The 23,323-nt window shown below is 51.6% G+C and overlaps 1 protein-coding gene across 1 annotated transcript in view; it reads left to right on the top strand.

Moving 5' to 3' along the window:
• Positions 1-21,521, top strand: part of ERCC6 (excision repair cross-complementation group 6) — a 77,115-nt gene extending 55,594 nt beyond the window's left edge. The window contains exons 9-20 of the mRNA XM_015414199.1: positions 1,503-1,679; positions 3,753-3,869; positions 4,459-4,554; positions 6,543-6,761; positions 9,803-9,913; positions 12,757-12,876; positions 13,166-13,260; positions 16,579-16,724; positions 16,810-17,496; positions 17,658-17,859; positions 19,619-19,694; positions 20,912-21,521. Of these exons, the coding sequence (XP_015269685.1) occupies positions 1,503-1,679; positions 3,753-3,869; positions 4,459-4,554; positions 6,543-6,761; positions 9,803-9,913; positions 12,757-12,876; positions 13,166-13,260; positions 16,579-16,724; positions 16,810-17,496; positions 17,658-17,859; positions 19,619-19,694; positions 20,912-21,337 (2,472 nt within the window). The 3' untranslated portion in view covers positions 21,338-21,521. The remainder of the gene's footprint in view (positions 1-1,502; positions 1,680-3,752; positions 3,870-4,458; positions 4,555-6,542; positions 6,762-9,802; positions 9,914-12,756; positions 12,877-13,165; positions 13,261-16,578; positions 16,725-16,809; positions 17,497-17,657; positions 17,860-19,618; positions 19,695-20,911) is intronic.
• The last annotated feature ends 1,802 nt before the right edge of the window (positions 21,522-23,323 follow it).

Below are 23,323 nucleotides of genomic sequence, written 5' to 3'. Positions count from 1 at the left end.
GCTTTTGAACTGCTAGGTTGGACCTTGCATGTCATTAAAGAGATAATCAAAATTATAAGAAACACGCAGAAGTATTAGGGGTTTGGATGCTGATGCTAAACATTCCGTTTAGGTGTGAAGAAAGCAAATAGCTTAGGGGAGCCATGACACAGGTGCCCTGTGTAATTATTATGGGTTGGATGCTGCAAACCACAAGTGCAGGGTACTCAGTGCAGTGGATCTCCCCTGCATCCCCCCCCCCTTCCTCCAGCAGCCCTCCCTCGTTGTCTCTCAGAAGTCAGTGCTGGGGACCAGACTCCTTTACAGAGCCGTGTAGCACAGAGGGCTGCAGTCAGGAGAGAGAGTCGGGAGAAACCTTTGTTTCTTTCCCAGCCCCCAAGAGAATCCTCTACTGTGACAGCAAAGGAGGTGGTTCCATACCTCCATTTCCCCCTCCTCACTGGTGCCCAAGAGGCAGGCTAGCTTTTTGGTTCACGAGGGTACCCCAGCACCTCCCCCCACCCCCCAAGCAGTGCCTTTTGGGAAGTGTCAGGGCTGCTGGGGAGAGGGGAAGGCAGGGAAAGGCCTTCTTTGCAAGCGCCTTCTGCCTGGGGGACCGCAGGATCCGATCCCTTGAAAGAGGACTGTGATCCAAAGAGCTGGTGGAGGAACATGAGCTCCCCAAAATTTGGGAGCCAGGTTTATTTTTCAGCCTCTAGGGTTTTATATTTTTGTTACCATCAGTACGTCTAATTTTTAGCTGGGGTTCCATCTGTGGATATATAATTCTACAGTTTGGGACCACGTGGACAGAAGAGAGATCTGCAACCATTGCCGGGGGGGGGGGCTTTTAAGAAACCCATGACACTGCTGCAGCCAGGGTGGGGGTGGAGGACTGGAAGCCTCCCCTGCACCTACAGAAGCTGGAGATAGGGAGGTCTGTGAGGACAACCGGGAGCCTCTGCCGCACCACCAGCCATCTCTCGGCCTCAAGCCCACCTGCCTCCAGAGCCGTCGCCTCCCCCAAACTTTTCCCTCGGCTGCTGGCCACCAAGGCAGCAGCACCGGAAGCAAGTCTCCTCACCCACACACCTGCCTTGGCAGCTGAGAGGGGAGTTTGGGGAGGGCGGCTGAGCCAACGGCTCTGGGGCTGGGTGGGTAAGAAGGAGTGGTTAGAGGGCGGAGCCATAGGGAGGGAAGGAGGGCAGAAGGGCAGGTAAAGGTGAGTGGGCAAAGATCAGATGGAGAAAAGAAGGTGCCTGGCAGGGGAGAGGTGGGTGCGGACGAGTGTAGGCAGGGAGAAGGAATGTGGCATTGTTGAGGATGTTTGCCGTGCCCAAAGGGGAGAGGGCCAGCTATGTTTCAGCAAATAACAAACTGAAGCTTGATGTTGGACATCCGTATTTCAGAGATATGTGCACGATGTACAGTTAAAATGCAACAATTCATTGGCAATCATATTTTTCTGTATGTGCATCTGTTCTTTGTTTTTTTACCAAAAAAAACCCCAAACCCATTTGTAGTTCCGCACTCCGCATCGAATCATCTTGTCTGGCTCACCGATGCAAAACAACCTAAAGGAGCTCTGGTCTCTCATTGACTTCGTATTTCCTGGGAAACTTGGAACACTGCCTGTCTTCATGGAGCAATTTTCCGTTCCGATAACCATGGGGGGTTATGCCAATGCCTCTCCAGTCCAGGTAAAGTTAACATAGCACGCTCCACGGTGAGTGTGTGACGTGCAGGTCCCACTGGAAGCTCAGCTGTGGATTGGCAGTGCGCGTTCTGCTACATTATCCTGCATGCGCTGAAACTCATTAGCTGGGGAAAGACAAATAGGCGGAAAGGGATCTAGGAGTCCAAATCAACTGCAAAATAGCTAGAAGAACACATGATATCAATACGGCATTTCGTTGTCTCTTCAGACCGTCACTGAACTGCAAAGTCCGTTTCCAGCAAGGGTGACCATGAGTTTACGGTCTCAGAAGGAACTCTTGTCCTGCAGGCTCACAGGTGACAGAGTTCCTTTGCTGCCCAGGAACATTCACAACTGGAGGTCTGCAGCCTTCAGTTTCTGTTCAGGGTGTTACACGTGGGCCTTCTTTGCATACTGAGCAGTGTTCCTTCTAAGCTCAGTTAGTGTGAGCTAGCTCACAGGTTTTTAGCCTCCGGCTCACACATTTTTGTCTCAGCTCAGGAAGGATGTGGCTCCAGAGCAAACTAATTTACGCAGCGGCCAAATCACTCGCTCACAACTTTTAATGCCAGCAGCTCACAAAGTAGAATTTTTGCTCACAAGACTCCACAGCTTTGAGGGAGCCTTGGTGCTGAGATGATGCATGTTAATGGGCAGGTACTCGAGACACAGTTCTGTTTGGCTTTCTGTTTGTATTTGGGGAAGGTGGTCAGAATCCTATAAATGAAGCTGCTTTCACCGAGTTACAAAACAGATGATAACTGAGAGATACGGATTTATTTAAACGGCGTGTTTACACGTGATGACTTTTTGATATAAGTTGTGTTTTCTTGCAAATTCGATTTTAAGTAGCAGATAAAAAGGCAGGTGCCTCCCAAACTGTCAGCATGTGCACCTGTTCATATATTAGCTTCGCAGAGTCTTCTGTTGCTGTCAAATCGCACAACGTTTGGTGGTGGCAATCGCCGCTAGCTTAGGGCTCCCCTGCAGGGTTTTCAAGGGAAGGGGTGACCAGAGGTGGCTTGTCATTGCCTCCCTGGGCGGTCTCCCATCCCAAGCACTGACCAGGGCCGACCCTGCTTCGCTTCCCAGATCTGATGAGACTGGGCTAGCCTGAGCCATCCAGGTCAAGGTAAGAGACGAACAGAGGTGGGTCTGCCATGGCCTGCCTCTGCGCAGCGACCCTGGACTTCCTTGCTGGTCCCCCATCCAAGGACTGACCAGAGCTGGCCCTGCTTCACTTGCCAGATCTGACCAGTTCAGGGTAGCCTGGGCCATCCAGGTCGGCATCATTTTTGGGTACATTAAAATAAGTCGGTGGAGTTCAGTGGCTGGAGTGTCACTTTGCTTAGCCATCAAGTTCACTTAAGAGACCTGAAGCCAGATAAGAACTTAAGAGACTCCAATGTTGGATCAGGCCAAAGGCCTATCCAGTCCAACACTCTGTGTCACACAGTGGCCAGAAATACCAGGTGCCACCAGGAGGTCCACCAGTGGCTATTAGCCCCAAGGTATAGATAGGGGCTCTGGGGCACGTGATGCTCTGTCTTCTTGGTGCTTGGGGAGGGGGTCAACAGTGGGAGGGCTGCTAATGTCCTGGCCCCACTGGTGGACCTCTGCTCCATATAAGAACATAACATAAGAGAAACCAATGTTGGATCAGGCCAAAGGCCTATCCAGTCCAACACTCTGTGTCACACAGTGGCCAGAAATACCAGGTGCCACCAGGAGGTCCACCAGTGGCTATTAGCCCCAAGGTATAGATAGGGGCTCTGGGGCACGTGATGCTCTGTCTTCTTGGTGCTTGGGGAGGGGGTCAACAGTGGGAGGGCTGCTAATGTCCTGGCCCCACTGGTGGACCTCTGCTCCATATGCCTATCTAATTCCCTTTTGAAGCCGAGCATGCTTGTAGCCGCTACCCCTTCCTGTGGCAGTGAATTCCATGTGTTATTCTGTCACCCTGGTCTACCTCACAGGATTGTGGTGAGAATAGAATTGGGGGGGGGGTAACCTTCCTACACGCAGCCATAAGGGCTTCAGAGGAAACGTGGGTAAAAATTGCCTTCTTCTTCCAAAGGTGAAAACTGCCTACAGATGTGCTTGTGTTTTGCGGGATACCATTAATCCTTACCTGCTGCGAAGGATGAAGTCAGATGTCCAAATGAGCCTCTCGCTACCAGATAAGAATGAACAGGTGATGACGGTCCTGTTGTGTGATTTACTTTTCTCAATCCTTTTTTCTCAGAGCAGCTTGGCTTTGTTATGAAGGAATACAGCGAGGGATAATTCGCCTTTGCATAACACCCCAGAAATACAAAGGCACAGTCCATTTGCACCTACTTTCTCCTAACAGATTGAAGGTGCGTGAGAAGAAGAAAAATTCCACTGGATTATAAATTAGAATAATAATGATAATAATAAAATTTCGGTCATCCATGCGTATGGAGGGGAGGTGGGAGGAAGCAGATGGAAATGCTAGCAGGCTGCATTTGTGCCTGTTGTGGTTAAAGAGAGGTTTGTTATGACTTGTGAACTTGGCCTTTTCTGCCTCCAGCCACTGGTGACCATCTTTACCACTGGCATAGGTTGGGGGCGGCATGCATTCCGTGATAGCTGTGGCCCATAGGGTGAGCCTGGGGTCTGGGGAATTCTTCACGGGGATTCTAACCTGTGTGATGAAAACAGGAGCGTTGCCAGTTGTTGGGCTGTTAACTCCTTGGGAAGGGGGCACGTCTTTGTGATTGTGGTATAAAATGTAATGACTTTCTGCATTGTCTCTGCAGGTTCTGTTTTGCCGCTTGACAGATGAGCAATACCAAGTTTACAAGAACTTTATCGATTCCAAAGAAGTTTATCAGATGCTCAATGGAGACATGCAGGTTAGTGCAGCTGAAACTGGACGATAACCAGGGTTGCCAGTTGCCTGGAGGAAGACAGGGTCCCATCCCTCAAGGGTCCCATCACCTGTTGGCCAGGTGATGTCATTTGTCTCCATATGGCTAAAAGCTTCAGCTGCTCGTTTCCAGCTTCTGTTCAAGGGACAGAACGTTTTCCTCCAGTCCTGTCAGCAGCAGGTATTTTGGTTTTGCTTGGTGGGGCAGGATGCAGAGTGAAGGAGATGCCGTTCCTAGCCCATGGGTCTCCTCTGTAGGTGCCTTTTGTCCAAGAGAAGGTTTGAACAAAACGTCACCCTTCTTTCCGATTGGGAATCCTGTTGACGCTGACAGACGTTTCCATTGAAAAGAGGACTTGGGAAGGGGGTTGTAACACATTCTGAAGGGAAGAGACGACGGTGCAGAAATCTGTGACGGGGGGGGGGATTTAATCGTTTCAATGATTGAGATACGTACACCCTTTTTCGGTACTCAACACTTGCATGGCCCTTTTCAGTAGGGGAGGCTCGACACCCATCCCTTGCTGGTGTCAGACCTTCAGCAGGCACATGGAGCCCTTGCGTAAGCCACGTTTTCTCTGTCGACTTTCAATATCCAGGGAAGTTTTCAGGGCAGGTGGTGGCCTCCGATGCTGAATTTGAAGGGGACGCCCCACGTGCACATTAGAGCAGTCAGGGACCGCAGACTGGCGTGAATGAGGTGTCCGGCACAACAATTTATGATCCATTATCATGATTCCATTATCAAATGCTACTTAAGTGTATAAAACCACTTTCAGACTCCCATGTTCAGAAGCTATATAAAAGGGGGGTTTTTTTGGAGCTTTTTAATTAGGATTTAATAAATATAAAATTAGCTGGGGGGGTGTTCTGCTTTTCCCATTCATTTAGGTGAAGCTTGTGCGAAGTGTCCTAGAGAATTGTCTGTCATTCCTCTGGTACAGAGTTTCTGTGAGCCCCATTTGCTTGTGTTAACTATATATTTTTTTATCTTTTACCCCAAAGAACTAGAGGCAATGTAATCCCTCCCCCATTTTCCTTACAACAATCTTGTGAGGTGGGTTAGGCTCAGAGGTAGTGACTGAACTAAGGTTATCTGGTGGGCTTTCTTGCTGAGGGGGATTTGAACCTGGGTCTCCCAGGTGCCCTGACCTGAATGGCCAGTCTAGCCTGACCTTGCCAGATCTTGGAAGCTAAACAGGGTCAACCCTGCTTAGTCCTTGGATGAGAGACTGCCAAGAAAGCCCAGGGTCGCTCTGCAGAGGCACAAACAGCCTCTGTTCCTCCCTCGCCTTGAAAACCCTCCCGGTTGACTTGAAGGCACTTTCCACCACCTCCCAGTTTGGTGTAGTGGTTAGGTGCGCGGACTCTAATCTGGGAGAACCAGGTTTGATTCCCCACTCCTCCACTTGCAGCTGCTGGATGACCTTGGGCAAGCCATAGCTCTGACAAGAGCTGTCCTTGAAAAAGAGCCGTTTGTGTCAGAGTTCTCTCAGCCCCGCCTACCTCACAGGGTGTCTGTTGTGGGGAGGGGAAGGGAGAGGAGTTTTGTAAGCCGCTCTGAGACTCCAAGTGAAGGGCGGGGTATAAATTTATTTATTTATTTTATTATTTACATTTCTATCCCGCCCTCCCCGGAGGCTCAGGGCGGCTTACAGGCATGTCGCCGAATAAAACAATAGAACAATACAAAATATTAAAAATACATCACAAGTAACAATGCGTTAAATCCACTCTCTTCTTCTTCTCTCCCAGATCTAAGGTTAACTTAATAAGCAGTTCACCACTAGACCTTGACTATTCTGTCAACACTGTGACACTTGGGTTAGCACTGGGAAAAAAAGCCCTGCTGTTGAAAATTTACAGAAATATATAGCTGTTTGTTTTCATTCTGTCCTGTCCTGGTGGTGCCTTAAAATGGATAGGGTGGGAATGTTTTGTGAATGAAAACTTTAGGCTGTGTGTTCTTTGTAGATTTTCTCCGGACTGATCACCTTGAGAAAGATCTGCAACCACCCAGACCTCTCCTCCGGGGGGCCGAAGATTTTGAAGGGTGTTCCCGATGAAGAGTTGGACGAAGAGGACCATTTTGGTTACTGGAAGCGTTCCGGGAAAATGATAGTCATTGAGTCTCTGCTGAAAATCTGGCGCAAGCAGGGCCACAGAGTGCTGCTCTTCACGCAGTCGCGGCAGGTGGGTGGCCCTGACACGGGCTGGGTCACTGCGTGGGCAGAGGCCAGCAGCACAACTTGTGTGCTGCAGTTAGGAAGTCGTATGTGGAATCCTCCAAGGAACATGATGCTTTAACGCTGCGCAAATGGAACCGTAGCTCTTCCTTGCTGGTTAGTTCTGATCAGCAGAGGAGAATGATCTAAGCTGCTCTGGGACCCTGCCGGGGAGAAGGGCAGGGAATAAATAAAGCAAAGAAAGAAATAAAAGCCAGAGAGTGCATGAAATGCGTTCAGCAATTTTACACTGGGAAGAGCACTCCCTTGCTTAGGTCCAGTTTGCCAATACTGTCTTTGCTTTTTCATACACACACACACACACACTAGGAATAAGGCCTGTTGTGGAAATAAATACAACAAGCTCTAGAAAGAGGCTATGGGCAGGTACCCTGGCATTGGGCACTCAGAGTCAGATTGCTGTGGCGACCTCAGCAGGGTATAATGACACAGAACTTACCGTTTTCTCCAGGTGAACTGAACTCTGCCATCTGAAGAGGAGTTATAATTCTGAGTCATCTCCAACCCTCCCCTGGAGATTGGCAACAGTGGTTCCCCAGGAGGAAATGGCTGGTTTGGAGGGTAGAGTCTATGGCATTGTACCTGTCTGAGCACCCACCCCTCCTCAAACCCCACCCTCTCCAGACTCCACCCCTCAAATCTCCCGGAGTTTCCCAACTTAGAGTTGGCAACCCTATCTCCTTCCCAGCCAACCATCAACCTACCTTTATCTGCCCTTCTGACTTCAGGTTTCCATCTCTTTCCCCCTCCCTGTAGCCTCTACCTAGGAAAAGTACAGTCTTTCTCCACAGTGGAGATCCAAGCAGGAGGGAAGCGACCTCAGCAAGGTATAAAATGACACAGAGTCCACCATTTTCTTTGGGGGAACTGATCTCCGCCATCTGGAGAGCAGTTGTAAGTCTGAGTCATCTCCAGCCCTCACCTGGAGATTGGCAGCAATGGTTCCTCAGGAGGAAAAGTACAGTCTTTCTCTGCAGTGAAGACCAAAACAGCTTAACATCATTCTCCTCTCCCCCTTTTGATCTGCACAACAACCCTGTGAGGTAGGTTAGGCTGAAAGTCTGACTAGTCCAAAATCTCCCACTCAACTTCCACAGCAAGAACCTGGGTCTGGCAGACCCTGCTATGAAGTGCTAACTGCTACACCTAGGGTAGCCAACCTCCTGGTGGAGCCTGAAGATCACCAGTTATCACAACTGAACTCCAGACAACAGGTCCTCCCCCCCGGACAAAATAACTGCTTTGGAGGGTGGGCTCTATGGCATTCTATTCTTCTGAGGCCTCTCCCCTCCCCAAACTCTGGCTTCTGTAGACTCCACCACAAAATAAACTCCTGCCTTTGCTTTTTTACTGACAAAACCAAGCTTGGTTGCCTAGCAACAGCCACTGAGGGAAAAGTTAGTCCCGCAGGAGAAGTGTCTTCATCAGGAGACACAGCCATTTTGGCAGTTTATTCTCTGAGGGAAGAGTGTCCAGGCTGGCAGTGGGCAGGGGAGAGAAGTGGACCCAGCACCCAAGCACCCAACCAGTGGCACGCGAGTACTCTTGAGTGGCAGTTGATGGACGAATAGCTGATGGAGCGCACAGCCAATGGGAGATCTGGAAATGGCCAATGCGTTAGGGCAGTTATATGTATAGGAGATAGATATACATAAACACGCACACATATCTACACATACAGACGTGAATTTGAGTTTGTTGCTCTTTATTGCCAAGCAGCAAGGAATCGTGGGGAGGATCTCTTCCGAAACGGCCAAAGAGTTCTTCAGTTGAGGCCATAATTTGCTGTTATTTGTTGTAAATTGCTTATTTTATTGTAATTTATTGTTTTTAAATCATATGATATTGTTTTAACCTGGCACTTGTGCCCTGTAAGCCGCCCTGAGCCTTCGGGGTAGGGCGGGGTATAAATTTAAATATAAATAAAAATAAATAAAATTTCACAAATTACGTTTGCACAGCATGGGGGGGGAGCACCCTTGCAGCCCCATAGCTGGGAATCGGGGGGGGGGATGATCAAATTAAAGTAAAAGTAATTAAAATTAATTATAAAGTAAAGTAAAACTAAAAGTTATCCGGAAGGAGGGTTCCTGCGGACGGCTTCTCCAAGGCAGCACGAAGCGAGGCGAGTTTGGCAATGGGTCGCCCCCCCTCACCAGCACAGGGCCCTGCTTGCCTGAGCCACCCCTTCCGGTTTGGCTTTCCTGCTTGCACGGCCCACCTTCTGGCGCAGCCCCAGTTCCCGCACCCCCTGCCCGCTCAGGCCCTTTGAGCAGCCGTGGCTCAGCCGTGACTGGACAGATTGCCATACCTGGCCCGCTGGCTGGCCGTTAAAGCCCCTTGAGAGAAGCCTTAAGCCAACAGGCTGCTTCTGCCCAGGCCCCCCATGCTGACGTGGGAGTCAGGCCATTACAAGTCTGTGCACGCTATTTGCCCAGGAGTAAGACCATTGCCCTCTGCGAGGCATTCAGCGGTTTTCCCGGCTAGCTCCAGCGTGAACATGGGTGGGGTGGAAGTGGAGTGGAGCCCGGGTGGTGGTGATAGTGACAAGGTGGCTGCACACAGGCTGGGGGGGGGGATTGTCATGGGGCAGTGTTCCCCCCTAAGCTGAGTTAGTGTGAGCTAGCTCACCGTTTTTTAGCCTCCGGCTCACACATTGTTGTCTTGGCTCAGGAAGGATGACTCCAGAGCAAACTAATTCATGCAGGAGCCAGATCGCTCGCTCACAACTTTAATGCCAGCAGCTCACAAAGTGGAATTTTTGCTCCCAAGACTCCACAGCCTAGAGGGAGCGTTGCATGGGGGTACTGGAAATTCGAGAGGGGGGCACCGCCCTGTGTGCCCCACCACTGGTTTCAGCCCTGCACCCTTGTATGCAGAACTGCATCTGCTGAGAGTAGCGTGTAAAAGAGCTCTTGACACCTGTGCCAGGAAGGCCGTGGTTGAATTCCGGCATCCCACCAAATGCTTTCCCCCTCGCTGTTGCAGATGCTGCACATCTTGGAAGCGTTTCTGAAGCAGAAGAGCTATTCCTACTTGAAAATGGACGGCACCACAGCAGTCGGGTCGAGGCAGCCGCTTGTGGCAAGGTACAACGAGGTGAGGAACTCCTGGCGGCGGCGGCCGCCGCCTGCTTGCCATTTGCAGCATGTGGATTTAAGCGTTTGAGCTAGGCAAGATGTGCGGTGGGGAGTCTTCTCTGACGGCATCCAGAAGCCACCCGACAGTCCGGCACGGGCACAACACACTCGGTGAGGGTATGTCTGCCGTATAAACCATCTGGCTGGAGCAACAGTGTGGGCAACAGCCCAGATAACACCTGGCCATCGATCGCAGAGCTGCTTGGACCTGCACTGGATTGTGCACACGTCCACTCTGATGTCATCCCTGCAGTGGGTGCCCAGAGGGATGGTGTCTCCTCGAACCCTAGGCCAGCTTCTGTGAGGTGGTTCTCTCTGTGCTGAAACATTAGGGCAGGGGAGGAAGGTGAAGCTCAAATAAGCGTGATGGATTTTATCTCCCTTATATATAATTGAGTAAGACGCAGCGTAAGACTGAGCGGAGACAAAATGCGCTCCGTCAGCCATTGGCCGGCCAGCGGGAGGCGAACGCTGTGTGCGAACGGCGTGGCGGCGATGCGCCCCTCGCCGCAGCCCGATTTCCCTCCCCCCACCCACCCAGTTGTAGCCAGCCTCCCCCCCTTCTTCTCTCTCTTCCCCCCACTTTCTTTCTTCCTTCCTTTCTCTCTCTCTTTCTCCTTCTTTCCTCTCTCTCTTTCTCTTTCCCCCCTTCCTTCCTTCCTTCCTTCTTCCGCCCACCCACCCTACCTTTCTAGGCGCCCGTTGTCTCCACTACGGGCTTTGCTCCCTAGTTTCTAGTACCTCTCTATTACATTTTTTAATCCTGCCCTTCCCTCCAAGGAACTCAGGGTGACCGAGGTGTTTCTCCCCTCTCACAGCAGTCCTGAGAGGTAGGCTGGGCAGAGAGCAGCTGGCCGAAAGTCACCCAGTGAGTTTTGTGGCCAGGTGAGGTTTTGCAGTCCGGTCTCCCTGTTTGGAATCGGCTGCATCAAACACACCGCCTGCCACACAATACAGATTTCTGGTTGCAGTCAAACACATAAAATACAAATGCCTGATACATTTTGATGGCCTTCCTCAGAAGAATTATTGAGATCAGAAATGTGTCTGGGGTTTTGTATTATTTGTTTCTGGGACTGGGAATTTTTATTGTGTTTATGCCCTTTTTTTGTTGTCTGCACGCCAGAAGTTTGGCGTGTCCTCCTTGTCCCTTGCTGGACATCACAGATGTCCACCATCATACAATAGCCGCCATCACCAATTTGACCCTTGACCGTTTGTTGAACGAAGTTCCAGGATCGAGTAAATTCCAGGAGCACCTTAGGGACAGCAAGACTTTCGGAGGATGAGCTTTTGAGAGTCAGATTCCCCAAACCACAACCAATGCTCCCTCTAAGCTGTGGAGTCTTGTGAGCAAAAATTCTACTTCGTGAGCCACTGGCATTAAATTTGTGAGCAAGCGATTTGGCTACTGCATAAATTAGTTTGCTCTGGAGCCCCCTCCTTCCTGAGCCAAGACAAAAATGTGTGAGCCGGAGGCTAAAAAACCGAGCTAGCTCACACTAACTCAGCTTAGAGGGAACCCTGACCACAACTACTCTTCCAAACAGTTGTCTAAGGGAGCTGTGGAGATAAAAAATGGGGGAGATGGATGTAAATTCCTTTGGGTTCTCGTTGTGGAGAAAGGTAGGGAGGGGGTTAAACGTAGTTAAAAAATAAATATTCTAGTGAGCTTGGTGGAGATGAAGTAGCAAAGCCGTGAAGTGCTTTTTCTCTACAGTCTTCCAGGAAGTTACTTCTTTGCGCTTAGCTACTGTTCCTGGATTTAGTTTATCTCGCTCCATGTGCCCTGACCTGAATTTGGCAGATCTTGGAAGCTAAGCAGGGTCAGCCCTGGTTCATACTTGGATGGGAGACCACCCGGGAAGTCCAGGGTCTCTGTGCAGAGGCAGGCCACGGCACACCCACCTCTGAACGTCTCTTGCCTTGGAAACCCCAGGGGGGGGACTTCAGGGGGGTCTCCATCAAAGCTCCCTCTAAGCTGTGGAGTGTTGTGAGCAAAAATTCTACTTTGTGAGCTACTGCCATTAAAGTTGTGAGCGAGCCATTTGGCTACTGCATGAATTAGTTGGCTCTGGAGCCCTCCTTCCTGAGCGGAGACAAAAATGTGTGAGCAGGAAGATAACAAACTCTGAGCTAGTTCACACTAACTCAGCTTAGAGGGGAACACTGGTCTCCATGAGCCAGTTGTGACTCGACAGCACCCTTTACACTATTCTTAGACTAGTTGATTGCAGCATTAATTTTCCTCATACTCCCATCTGATGTCAGTGGAGCTGGATCTCAAGTATAAGCATTCTTAGCCTTCGGCGGCTTGAATCCCCATTTAATTCGTTCTCAGGCCCCCTCTCAGTTCTTCCAAATCCATGTTTTCCAGGAAGACTTTTAGCCTGGCCTCTTAGCCTCCCTTCCCATCTCATATCAGGCCTAAGCTTCTTTTCTTTCCCTTTTTCTCTCTGCCCCCGCCCCCGGGAGAAAACCCTGACGATTGTTAGAGGGGAAGCACTTCGGGGCCGGGGGCTGCTGTCCGGGACGCTGGGCCAGCCACATGGATAGCAGTAATAAGTCAGTGGCACCTGCCTGGACTGCTTGGAAGCTTTCCTGAGTAGAGTTGCCAACCTCCAGGTGGGGGGCTGAAGGTCTCCTGAAATTGCAACCCATCTCCATGTGACAGAGGCCAATTCCCTGGGAGGAAATGGCTGGTTTCTGCCTTGCGGAGGTCCCTCCCCGGGCTGCCCCTGGACAGTCTCTGGGGAGTGGGCAGCCCTCTTCTGACTGTTCCTTGTGCCGCGTCTCTTGCAGGATGCTTCCATATTTGTATTCCTCCTTACGACCCGGGTCGGCGGGCTTGGCATAAACCTGACAGGGGCAGACAGAGTGATCATCTATGACCCAGACTGGAATCCCAGCACAGATACCCAGGTAGGTCCCCTGGCAAAGAAGTGCGAATCCAGGGTGGGCCTAGGGAAGGAATGCCACCCAGCCTCCGCTCCCGATCGGGGTCTCTGGGGCGTATCCTGTGGATACATAGCCAGCTTTTTCCTCAAAGAATAGGGAGGGGAAAGAAAGGCATTCTGAGGCTTGCGAAGTTCACCAGGACACTCCTGTGTAAAAAAAAGAGTTTAAAGTAGTGTAACGTCAAGGCCGTTGTCTCCACCTCCCATGAGTGGTGTCCGAAGATGCCACGTACCAAAATGTGTCTTTGTTCCAGGCTCGAGAGCGTGCGTGGCGAATTGGGCAGACGAAAGAGGTGACGGTTTACAGGCTTCTTACTGCAGGGACCATTGAAGAAAAGATTTACCACAGGTCAGTGGGAGGGAGGCCGTGCACAGATATGTACCAGCAGCCACGCTAAGGAACAGCATTTATTTCTTCCTAAAGTGCTGTGGCTGTGTCCCTCCTTTCTTTTGTAGAACTTGAGGCCGTGTACTCCTGGGCAGCCCCTCATCCAGGGCAGTACCCTTGCTAGCTCGGCCAGAGAACTGTGAACTCTGGGACCAAGATACTGCTCAGGCGTAGAACAGAAATGAAATGACTTTCAGAGTCGACAGGATCCTCTTTGTTCTGTTTAACACACACACACACACAAATGTTGTTATCTCTGTGTGTGTAGAAGCTGGAGTGACTCTCCTGTTCGGGGGGATGTTCACAGTAGAAGTGCTGTCAAGTCATAGCTGACTTATGGCGACTCTGTACGGTTTTCAGGGCAGGAGACGAACAGGCAGGTTTGCCGTTGCCTGCCTCTGCTTAGCGACCCTGGGCTTCCTGGCTGGTCTCCCGTTTCAGTAGTGATCCGGGCTGATCCTGCTCAGCTTCCAAGATCTGACGAGACAGTCAAGCATGGGCCCTCCAGGGCAGGGCGGCTACGCATCGGTGGGAAATGCCATCAGTCACGGCGGACTCGTGGCGACCCTGTAGGGTTTTCAGGGCCAGAGACATACAGAAGTGTTTTGTTGTTTTGGTGTAGTGAGAGTCAGTTTGGTGTAGTGGTTAGGAACGTGGACTCCAATCTGGGAGAACCGAGTTCAATTCCCCACTCGGGGTGTGCAAAAAAATAAAAATAAATTCGGCCCAATTCGGATTCGGCCAAATCAGGCAGAATTAATTTCGGAGGGCATAAAGACTCCCGCATGTCAATTTCGGCAGTAGCCAGTCGAATGTCAGATACCAACCAAGTTTCAAGAACATTGGACTGGGGGGGGGTGCAATTCTACGGGCCCTCAAACAGGTTGTTGCCCCTATCCCCTCCATTGTTCTCTATGGTGGGAAAAAAGTTACTTGGTTGGTATCTTGGGGAGAGGCTCCAGCAGCTACCCTGCGGATTTGGAGCCTCTCCCTCAAACCCCCTCCCCTCCAGCCCCCAGAATATACCCTATGTTTTCGCCATTGACTTCAATGGCCCATAGGATATAATGGGGCCGAATTGCCGCGTACATTCGGCGGCGATTCGGCAGCAAGCCGATTCTGACCAGAGAATCTGAATCGGCCTGCAGAAGCCTGAAAGGGATCCGAATGGGCCATATTCGGGGGTGCATTCGGTTTGGACGAACCGAAGGCACATCCCTATTCCCCACTCTTCCACATGCAGCTGCTGGTGTGAAGGACGGGGTATAAATCCAATCTCCTCCTCCTGCCTCTGCATAGCAACCCTGGACTTTCTTGGTGGTCTCCTGTCTAAGTATTGACCAAGGCCGACTCTGCTTAACAATTGGGCTAGTCTGGTCCCTCCAGGTTGGGGGGGACGTGACATGGTGCCACTTATCCCTTGTGCTTGTGCAGGTTTTTTGTTTGAAAGGTCAGAATGGCAGATCCGAATGCTGCCTGCCACAGTCGGACACCTGTTTGCCATCCTGTGGTTTTGCCGGAACACACAGTCGATGCAGCGTGAAGGGCTTGGCTAAGACTGTAAAATAAATTTGAAAACACACTCACGGTCACTGTATTCCAACGTGGACATACCTGAAGGACCGCCTCTTCCTATATATGCCCCGAAGAGCATTATGCTCTATGGATAAACATCTTCTGGTTGTCTCTGTCCAAAAGGATGTCCGTCTTGCCTCGACCAGGGCCAGGGCTTTTTCTTCCCTGGCCCCTGCCTGGTGGAAAATGCTCCCAGTCGAGATTAGGGCCCTGTGGGATCTTCTTCAGTTCCGCAGGGCCTGTAAGACGGAGCTGTTCCGCCAGGCCTTTGGCTGAGGCAGTGGACGTCTCTATATGTCCTCCCTGAGGTGGTTGTCACCTATCCACCTATCCATCTAGTAACCCAAATAATATGCTAAAGAACCGTATAACCAGTGACTGTCAGAAGTATGATTGAGTTTTAATGTTTATTATTGTTTAAATTTTCTAACTTGTTTAATTTTAATCATATTTATTGTACTGTTTTTATGATGTTACCTGCCCTGAGCCCGCTTGCAAATGGGCGGGCTATAAATACAAATAATAAATAAATAAATAAATACATTGAAGCTTATTTGTGAAGCTTAATCCCAACAAGATGGAAGACCTACTGGACTGTGGAAGGTCTGACCCATGATTTAAAGTGTCACCAGTTAAAAGACAGGCGGAAGCCCAAAATGGGGCAAGGAGGCCCCCCCCCCCCCCGCTGCTTGAGAGGAAAAATTAAATCCCTTGTAAATCTCAAAACATTTGGATTGCCGATCCAGTCACCGCCTCTGGTCTTGAAAACTGCATGAAGGAGGGCCTTAAGTCAGCTGCAACTTGACTGCACTTTGCACCACCCACAGTCTTTTCCTCTGGAATCAGCTAGTTCTCGGTCTTTCCTAGGACATAATGGTCCTGGAACCAAGTGCCAGCACACGAAAGCTCGTCCCTTGAGTGAACCTGGGTGGGTCTCAAAGGTGCCTGGGTTTAAGCTGCCAGCCGGGCAAGTGACAGCGCTGGATGAAGCCACGGAAAAGTGGTTTTTATGTAACAGACATGAGTTGATGATCTCGCCCCACTGATAGCCCAGAGACTCCCTGAGCTGGCGGGATCTCCTGACTTGTTTGTCCTCTTGTCATTCGGGGTTTACTCAGCTCTTTCACGCTGCAGCTGTGCCAGAAAAGCGTCCGTTTGCTTGTTTGGAAAAGCCGATCCTACTTGTGGGGCGGGAGAGAAGTGACGTGTTGCTCAGGGATGGGCCAGTGCTCACCTGAGCCAGGTACTCTCACTCTTTCAGAGGCTTTGTGTTTTTGTCTTTCTTGGGGGCTCCGAATCGACTTTCATCACGGCTCTTTGGTTTGGATGCCGTTAACACAACTGCCTGCTTGCCATCTCTCCTTTATGGGAATGTCTTTTCTTGTTGTAAAACAGAATGCACAGTTTTGAGTTGTCACAAATTATATTCTACTAGGGACAAGCAGCACCTCCCAGGATATTTCCTTGGTGCGATCTGGGATTGTTAACGGCAGTTAGACTCATATGGTTAGCAGTCGGTGAATTGCTTAAAAGTTATTGAAATAAATCAGCACATCGATGTGAAACGGGGTTCTCATCACTCAGTGTGAATTGTTCCCCGGAGTCAAATTCACATCACTAAGTTTTTCTCCTAGAGTTTAGTATTTAGCGCTTTCAGCAAAGAGTGACACGTGTCTTAACACACCAATGCTGTGTGTCTTCCAGGCAAATCTTCAAGCAGTTCCTCACAAACAGAGTGTTGAAAGACCCAAAGCAAAGGCGCTTTTTCAAACCCAATGATCTCTATGAACTCTTCACCTTGACCAGCCCAGATGGGACTCAGGGGACAGAAACCAGTGCTATTTTTGCAGGTATGTCAAAGCCGAGGGCCTCTGGTGCTGGGACAGCCAAGCGGGTGGCAGGAACTGCTGATGACCTCCTTGTAATGCATTTCAGGCACTGGTTCTGACATCCCCACACCCAAGAGAGCACCGAAGCGCAAATCTGTGGCCCTCACCGGGGCTTCTAAAACACACTCTCCTCCTTCCGAGCACATGTCAACCAAACTCAGCAAACTGTCCGATTCCTTCTCAGCAAGGCAGTGTGCCAGGTCCCCTACCACTACAGTGGATTCCGTTCAGAATACCGAGGAAACTGCAGAAGCATTCCTGCGGACTTCTAACTTCCCAAAGGAGGATGCCCACATCACGACTGGTAATATGGATGATTCACTCCCCAGAGAGGAAGAGAAGGGTCTGAAAACCCCTGAGAACAGGGAATCTGAGGATGCGGGACATTTGAACTCCTTTTCTGTTGGAGAATCAAGTGCCGGTGGAGCGAGGCAGCAGAATTCTGCACATGGAAATACCAGCCAGTGTAAGGAGCAAGATGGAGGCTTTGGGAGTGAGCGATCAGACAACAGTCCCAACAAGTGCACTTCGAAATCCAAACACGGCCGTCGAGAGCATGAAGGCGGCAGGGGCCCGTTGAAGAGGGCCAGGAGCTCTCGCGACGCCAGGTTCGAGGGCGAGCGGATTCCTCATCTCGTGAAGAAAAGGAAGTACCAGAGGGAAGACAAGAAGGAAGAGAGAGATTCCAAGAAAAGCGATGATTACGTTCTGGAGAAGCTGTTCAAAAAATCAGGTAACCCTCAGGTAGCCACGGCACAAGGTAAGCCACGGCCGCTACTTTGTGGCTGTGCCCGCCCTGCCGTGTCAGAATTCCAGAGGTCCCCACGGGCTTAGAGTGGTTGGGGGCCTCGGTGTAGGTGCTTGGAGTGAAACACGTTCCCCTCCTTCTCCCAGGCATCCATAGTGTCATGAAGCACGATGCCATCGTGGAGGCCTCCAGTCCAGACTACGTGCTGGTGGAAGCGGAAGCCAATCGCGTTGCCCAGGATGCTCTTCGAGCTTTGAAACTCTCCCGGCAGCGGTCCCGAGGAGCCGCGTCTGGCGTGCCCACTTGGACTGGCCCCAGTGGCCCATCAGGCTCACCAGGAAGAGTCAAGTAAGGCTCGCGGTGTCTCTTTAAGTATCCACAGGTTTGTTAGCTGTGATATGTCCATCTGCAAAGCAGAGCTTAGGATATTGCACCTCTTCAGAAAGGTGAACCTCATAATAAATACACACTCCATGAAGAAGAAGAAGAGGAGATTGGATTTATCCCCCGCCCTCCACTACCCAAAGGCGTCTCAGAGCGGCTTACAAACTCCTTTCCCCTCCCCACAACAGACACCCTGTAAGGGAGGTGGAGCTGAGAGCGCTCTTGACAGAAACTGCTCTTTTTCAAGGACAGCTCTTGTCAGAACTAGGGCTTGCCCAAGGTCACCCAGGCAGGTGCAAGTGGAGGAGTGGGGAATCAAACCCGGCTCTCCCAGATTAGAGTCCGCGCACTTAACCACGACACCAAACTGGCTCTCCATGTGTTGACGTTTTTGCCTGTGGGTCCCCCTCCTTGGCTTTACGATCTCCCACGGAGCCCCCTTAAACTAAGCCAGGGTTTGAATGGAGGACCTCCCAGATGTGCTGCAGCTGTCGTCCAGCGGCAGGAGGGGAACGTGAGCCGAAGCTCTGGTGTCCTTGGCTGTGTGATTCTTTCTGCTTGTGTAATCGTTTCTAGAACTCGGGCTAAAGGACGCTGCGCACCTCCCTGGGGGAGGGGTTTGCTGTTCCCATTTTATAAGTGTTAAGCCAAGGCTGATGAACAGCGGCTTGCTTAATGCCAAGGGAGTCCGAGGTCCAAGTCTAAAGTATTTGGGCACGTCTCTCTTTTATTTTTTGTTTTGGTACTTTTTTGTATTTTTATATGTGCATGCGTGTGCGCGCGCATGCGTGTGCACCTGGAAGTCACGGTGACCTCTTGTGACTGACCCCTACTGGGGGCCTGGAGGATATTCAGAGAGGTGGCTGAATCAAGCCTGCCCCCGCCTCCTGACTGCTGGTATTCCCAGGAGGTCTCCCATCCAAGGACTTGCCTGGGCTGTCCAGGTCAGGGCTGTATTTGGGCACTCCTGTGCTTCTGGTGTACCAGGGTGCCAGACGAGGCTCTAGAAGGACCAGGTTTGAGTCCTTGTATTGCCATGGCAGTTTGCAGGGGGACCTTGTGCCAGTCACACAACACTCAGCCTCAGTCACCTGGCTCACAGTGTGCTTGTTGAGAAGAGAGCGATGTTAAATCACTTTGGGTCCCCACTGGGGGAGGAAGGCGGGGGATATAAGTGGAGGAAGCCAGGAGGAGGACGTAGAATCATAGAGTCAGAAGGGGCCTCCGGGGTCATCTAGTCCACCCCCCTGCACAAGGCAGGAAATTCACAAATACTTCCCCCCCCCCAAAAAAAAAAAAATACCCTGAGTGACCCATGTTCCATGCCCAGAAGGTGACAGGCCAGATTCCTCAGTAGGTACCACTGATCACCAATGCTTCCTCTAAGATGTGGAGTCTTGCGAGCAAAAAATCTCCCTTGTGAGCTACTGGCATTACAAGTTGTGAGTGAGCAATTTGGCTACGGCACAAGTCAGTTTGCTCTGGAACCCCATCCTTCCTGAACGAAGACAAAAATGTGTGGAGCCAGAGGCTAAAAAAACCGTGCGCTGGCTCACACTGACTCAGCTTAGAGGGAACACTGCTGATAGCCCCTTCAGCCTTTGGGGGTGTTTCCGGGGAAGCTGTTGGAAGCCTGACGCACACTTGTCGTGGTTCTAGTTTTGTGCTGCAGTAGGCGCTTGGGAGGAGCCGGTCTCTTGATTTTTGTGTCGTGCTTCCCCAGCAGGTTTGGGCAGAAGAAGAACCCAGCCTTGGCAGTGCCGCTGTCATCTTCTCCATCCCCGGGAGCGGGTTGCAAGGTGAGACATGAGCGTATTCTGGCTAACGTGAGAGCTGCCATTTTACGTTGCTCTAAAATGAAATGTGGACAATTGTTCTGCCTGGTGGAATGGGTGCATTGGGGTCCTGAACATTGGGAGTGGGTGGGTGGCGGGGAAAGATGTGCGGGCCCCCAAACCCCTGCGCAGATTTCGCACTCAGCTCCCAGGGAAACCGCGCGTCGGCTGTCGGCTGTGGGAGGGGGTTGATGTGTTTTTGAGGGGGCAGGATGTCAGCTAGCTGCCATTTTATGTTGCTTCTGTCCTTCCGTGCCCGCTTGCTCGCAGCTCAGCAGCTTTGCGTAACATTGCCTCGGAGATTGTGGGAGCTGGCTCGGCTAGACGGCGTTGTCGGTCTGGCCTTGTAAGGATGGGAGGGCTTGTGGTCCACCACTGGTGTGAATCTTTCTGCTCTCAGGGGCCCTGCGAGTCTCCCGCTCATTATGTAACTTCCTGCCGGGAGAATTCCCCCGTACGCGCTCAAAGTTCATTTGCTTAGCTATTCGCCTCGTCTGGCTATGTGTACGAATGTTCCCTCCCCATGGTCATTCCTAACAACAATCCTGTGGATATGGTACTGGCTTTGTACTCTAATAAAGCATAACGCTTCTCAGGAAACGTGTGTGAAGAGTTACTTGCTGTGGAACCTGACAAGAGCTGTGAAACTTTGCTCCGCGTTGAACACTCCTGTCAGAGGGGAGCATCCTTAGCCTTTTGACATTCCAGTACAGCGAAAGTGGCCACGGGAGTCTGTGTGTGCCCCTGTTGGGAGGGTCACTAGGCACGCCTGGCATTTTACAGTGGCACTTCTCAAGCAATGGGTTGGATCCCACCAGCTTTTTTGGGGGGGGGCTTTTAACCTTTAAGGAGGCCATGCCAGGGCTGACGAGAGCCGTGGAGAAAAAGGGGGTGTGGGCTAGGGCTTCAGTCTGTCAGCCGGTCGAGCAAGACCATTCCTCGTCTTCCTTGGGGGAGGGGAAAAACCAGCAGGATCCACTCCAGTGACTTGTCTAATTATGTTTGGGGCTTAGAGGTGATTCGGCCCTGGGCAGGTAGGGTGCTCAGTTTTAACACCAGCCCGACAGTAGTTCTGTCGTTTTCCGTACCAGCTGTAGACCGCAGTATCTTTCATAAGAGGCCAAGTTCTGTAGCCGCGAAAGCTCCTCCTGAGATTCTGTCTTTCCCCTTTCTGTCTGCAGGACACTGAAAGAGCGAGGAAGGAGAGCAAGAGCAGCGCTCCCTTTGACGGCCGGGGCGGGGAAGGAGAGGCCTCTGCAGCTCCCCTGGACTCCTCCTCTCTGCTGGCCAAAATGAGGGCAAGAAACCACCTGGTCGGACCCTGGAGAAGGGACGGTGTGAGAGAGGAGAGCCCCCTGCCGGCATCAGGGGCTGCGCCCCCTACAGAGACGGAACACGATGAGTTGCTTGTAGATATTCGAAACTTCATCGCCTTCCAAGCCCAGGTGGATGGTCAGGCCACCACTCGGGAGCTCCTGCAGGAGTTTGAGTCCAAGCTGACTGTGGAGCAGTCTTGCATCTTTCGAGAACTCTTGAGGAATCTCTGCACTTTTCATAGAAGCCCCAGCGGGGAGGGACTCTGGAAACTCAAGCCAGAATTTTCCTGATGGCGCTCTTGTGGCTGACACGGTCCGACCCTCTTAGTGGCTCTTTTAAAACTGACAGACGGGTTTTTGTATTTGCGTTCCTTGTACGTCATGAACTGATGCACGTGGGTTGCACTTAACTCTGCCTCCAGGTGCTGTTCTACGCCAGCGGTGCTCTCTACCTCACAGGGCAGCAATAAGAGGCAAAGGGGACCTTTCTTGTTTATCGGGGAAACCTTGCTGTGGTTGGGACTCAGGGTGCCTCGGCAGTAGCTTGTGGGCCTTCGGTGGGCGCTTTCTGATTCCTGTGGACCGGGAGGGTTGTCTGCATGTTCTGGCATTCCTGGGGCTCACAGGGATTGCTTTCAGTGCGGAGATACATTTGCACGGGGGGGTGGTTTTCAGGAAGCGGCATACGTGGAAGAGACATTCTGGTACCAGGAACGGTTTGTCGAAAGGTTCGAAGGCCGAACAGCTGTGTCTCAGGGCAGAATTCCCTCCTTGTGACCAGTCCAGGGGCAACGCCTCCTTCTGCTTGTCCCTTCTGCCCTGTTGGAATGGCTAGGAGTGAAAGCGCGGGACATGGCCATGCAGCGCCCTTCCCCTTCTGTGGCTGCCAAAGGGAGAGGAGGATTGGGGCCAGCCTGTCTCCCTTTCGGGGGCCCCTTGGACAGATTTTATCACTCCACTGGGCTGGGAAACACTATTGGTAAGGAAATCTCTAGATTGTAACAACCAAACATTTTTCACCCTTATTGCCTACCCAAGGAACACCTGGCTGCTTCCTGCCAAAATGACGTATGTGGGACAAGTGATGTGTGCGCCACGGGGTCCTTAGAGGAAGGGCGTGGGTATGATGCGAGGGAGTGCGTGCCACAGTCTCTGCGCCTTCTTTCTGAACGGGGAGGACCTGATTCCAGAGGGCTGTTCCTGAGGCTCGTTTCAGCCCATCTCCTGGCCACCTCAGGGAAGGATGGAGCAGTGCCTTGTGGCCCACACGCCTTCCGTCACGGCTTACAGGACAAGGGAAGGGGTCGGCCTCAGGTGGCTGCTGTCAGCTGAGTACTCCAGGAAGCGTGGGAGGAAGAAGTCTTAAAGCATCTGCAGGGAAGTGTGGAGAGCCAGAACCCACCCCTTGGTTTTGGTATCTCCCAGTAACTGTGGTGCTTTGGGAAGCCTCTTGGCATTAACGTTGCCCGTTCCCAGGGCTGCTGGCTCAGCGGTGCCCTTATTGGTTTGGTGCTAAGAGCTTGACAGTTATTTTGAGCTGATGTGTTGAAAAGGAGGAGAGATAGAGAGAGAGATCCCTGGTTTGGCCTGTCCTTTTTCATCCAGCGTCCAAGTGAGTGGGTAGAGCGGTGCCCGACTAGGACTTAGAGTGTCTGACTAGGACACAGTAAAAATCCCAGCAGCTTTATCGTAGCATAAGCTTTTTGAGAAATGCAGCTCTTTTCAGGGGCATCTAACGAAGAGAGCGGCGTTTCTCGAAAGCTCATGCTACAATCAAGCTCGTTGGTCTTAAAGGTGCCTCTGGGCCTTTTACTATTTTGCAGCAACAGGCTAACACGGGAGACTCCTCTGGATCTAAGACGAGGACTCGGGAGATCAGCTTCGAATCCCCCCAATGCCCGAAAGCTCTCTGGGCCACTCAGGGCAGGGTTGCTTTTTCTCAGCCGCATCTACCTCACAGGGTTGTCGGGGGAATACGAGAGGGGGGCAGCCGTCTCTGCCAGCCTGGGCTTCTTGGAGGGAGGGTGGGAGTGTGATGGAAGGGCACAAGAGGCAGCCCCTTGAAAGCCCCACCTTCCTACAGTGGTTGCCCCCCCCCCCCGGTTCCAACCCACACGGGTCTCAGTTTGCATCTCTGCCTGTTTGCATCTCCCACCCAAAGGTCTGAGCGTCTCCCTCCAAGCCAGGGTGGCAGGGAGAAGAGAGCCCGGGGGTGGGTGGGAATAATTTGAAAGAAGGGGAGCCCCCCTCTGGCCAGCTGGGAGCCGGGATGGGGTC

The sequence above is a fragment of the Gekko japonicus genome, unplaced genomic scaffold, assembly GCF_001447785.1.
Source record: "Gekko japonicus isolate JY-2015 unplaced genomic scaffold, Gekko_japonicus_V1.1 scaffold1319, whole genome shotgun sequence".
Lineage (NCBI taxonomy): Eukaryota > Metazoa > Chordata > Lepidosauria > Squamata > Gekkonidae > Gekko > Gekko japonicus.
Note: the sequence above shows the minus strand (reverse complement) of the source record. Positions and strands in the feature narration are given on the sequence as shown.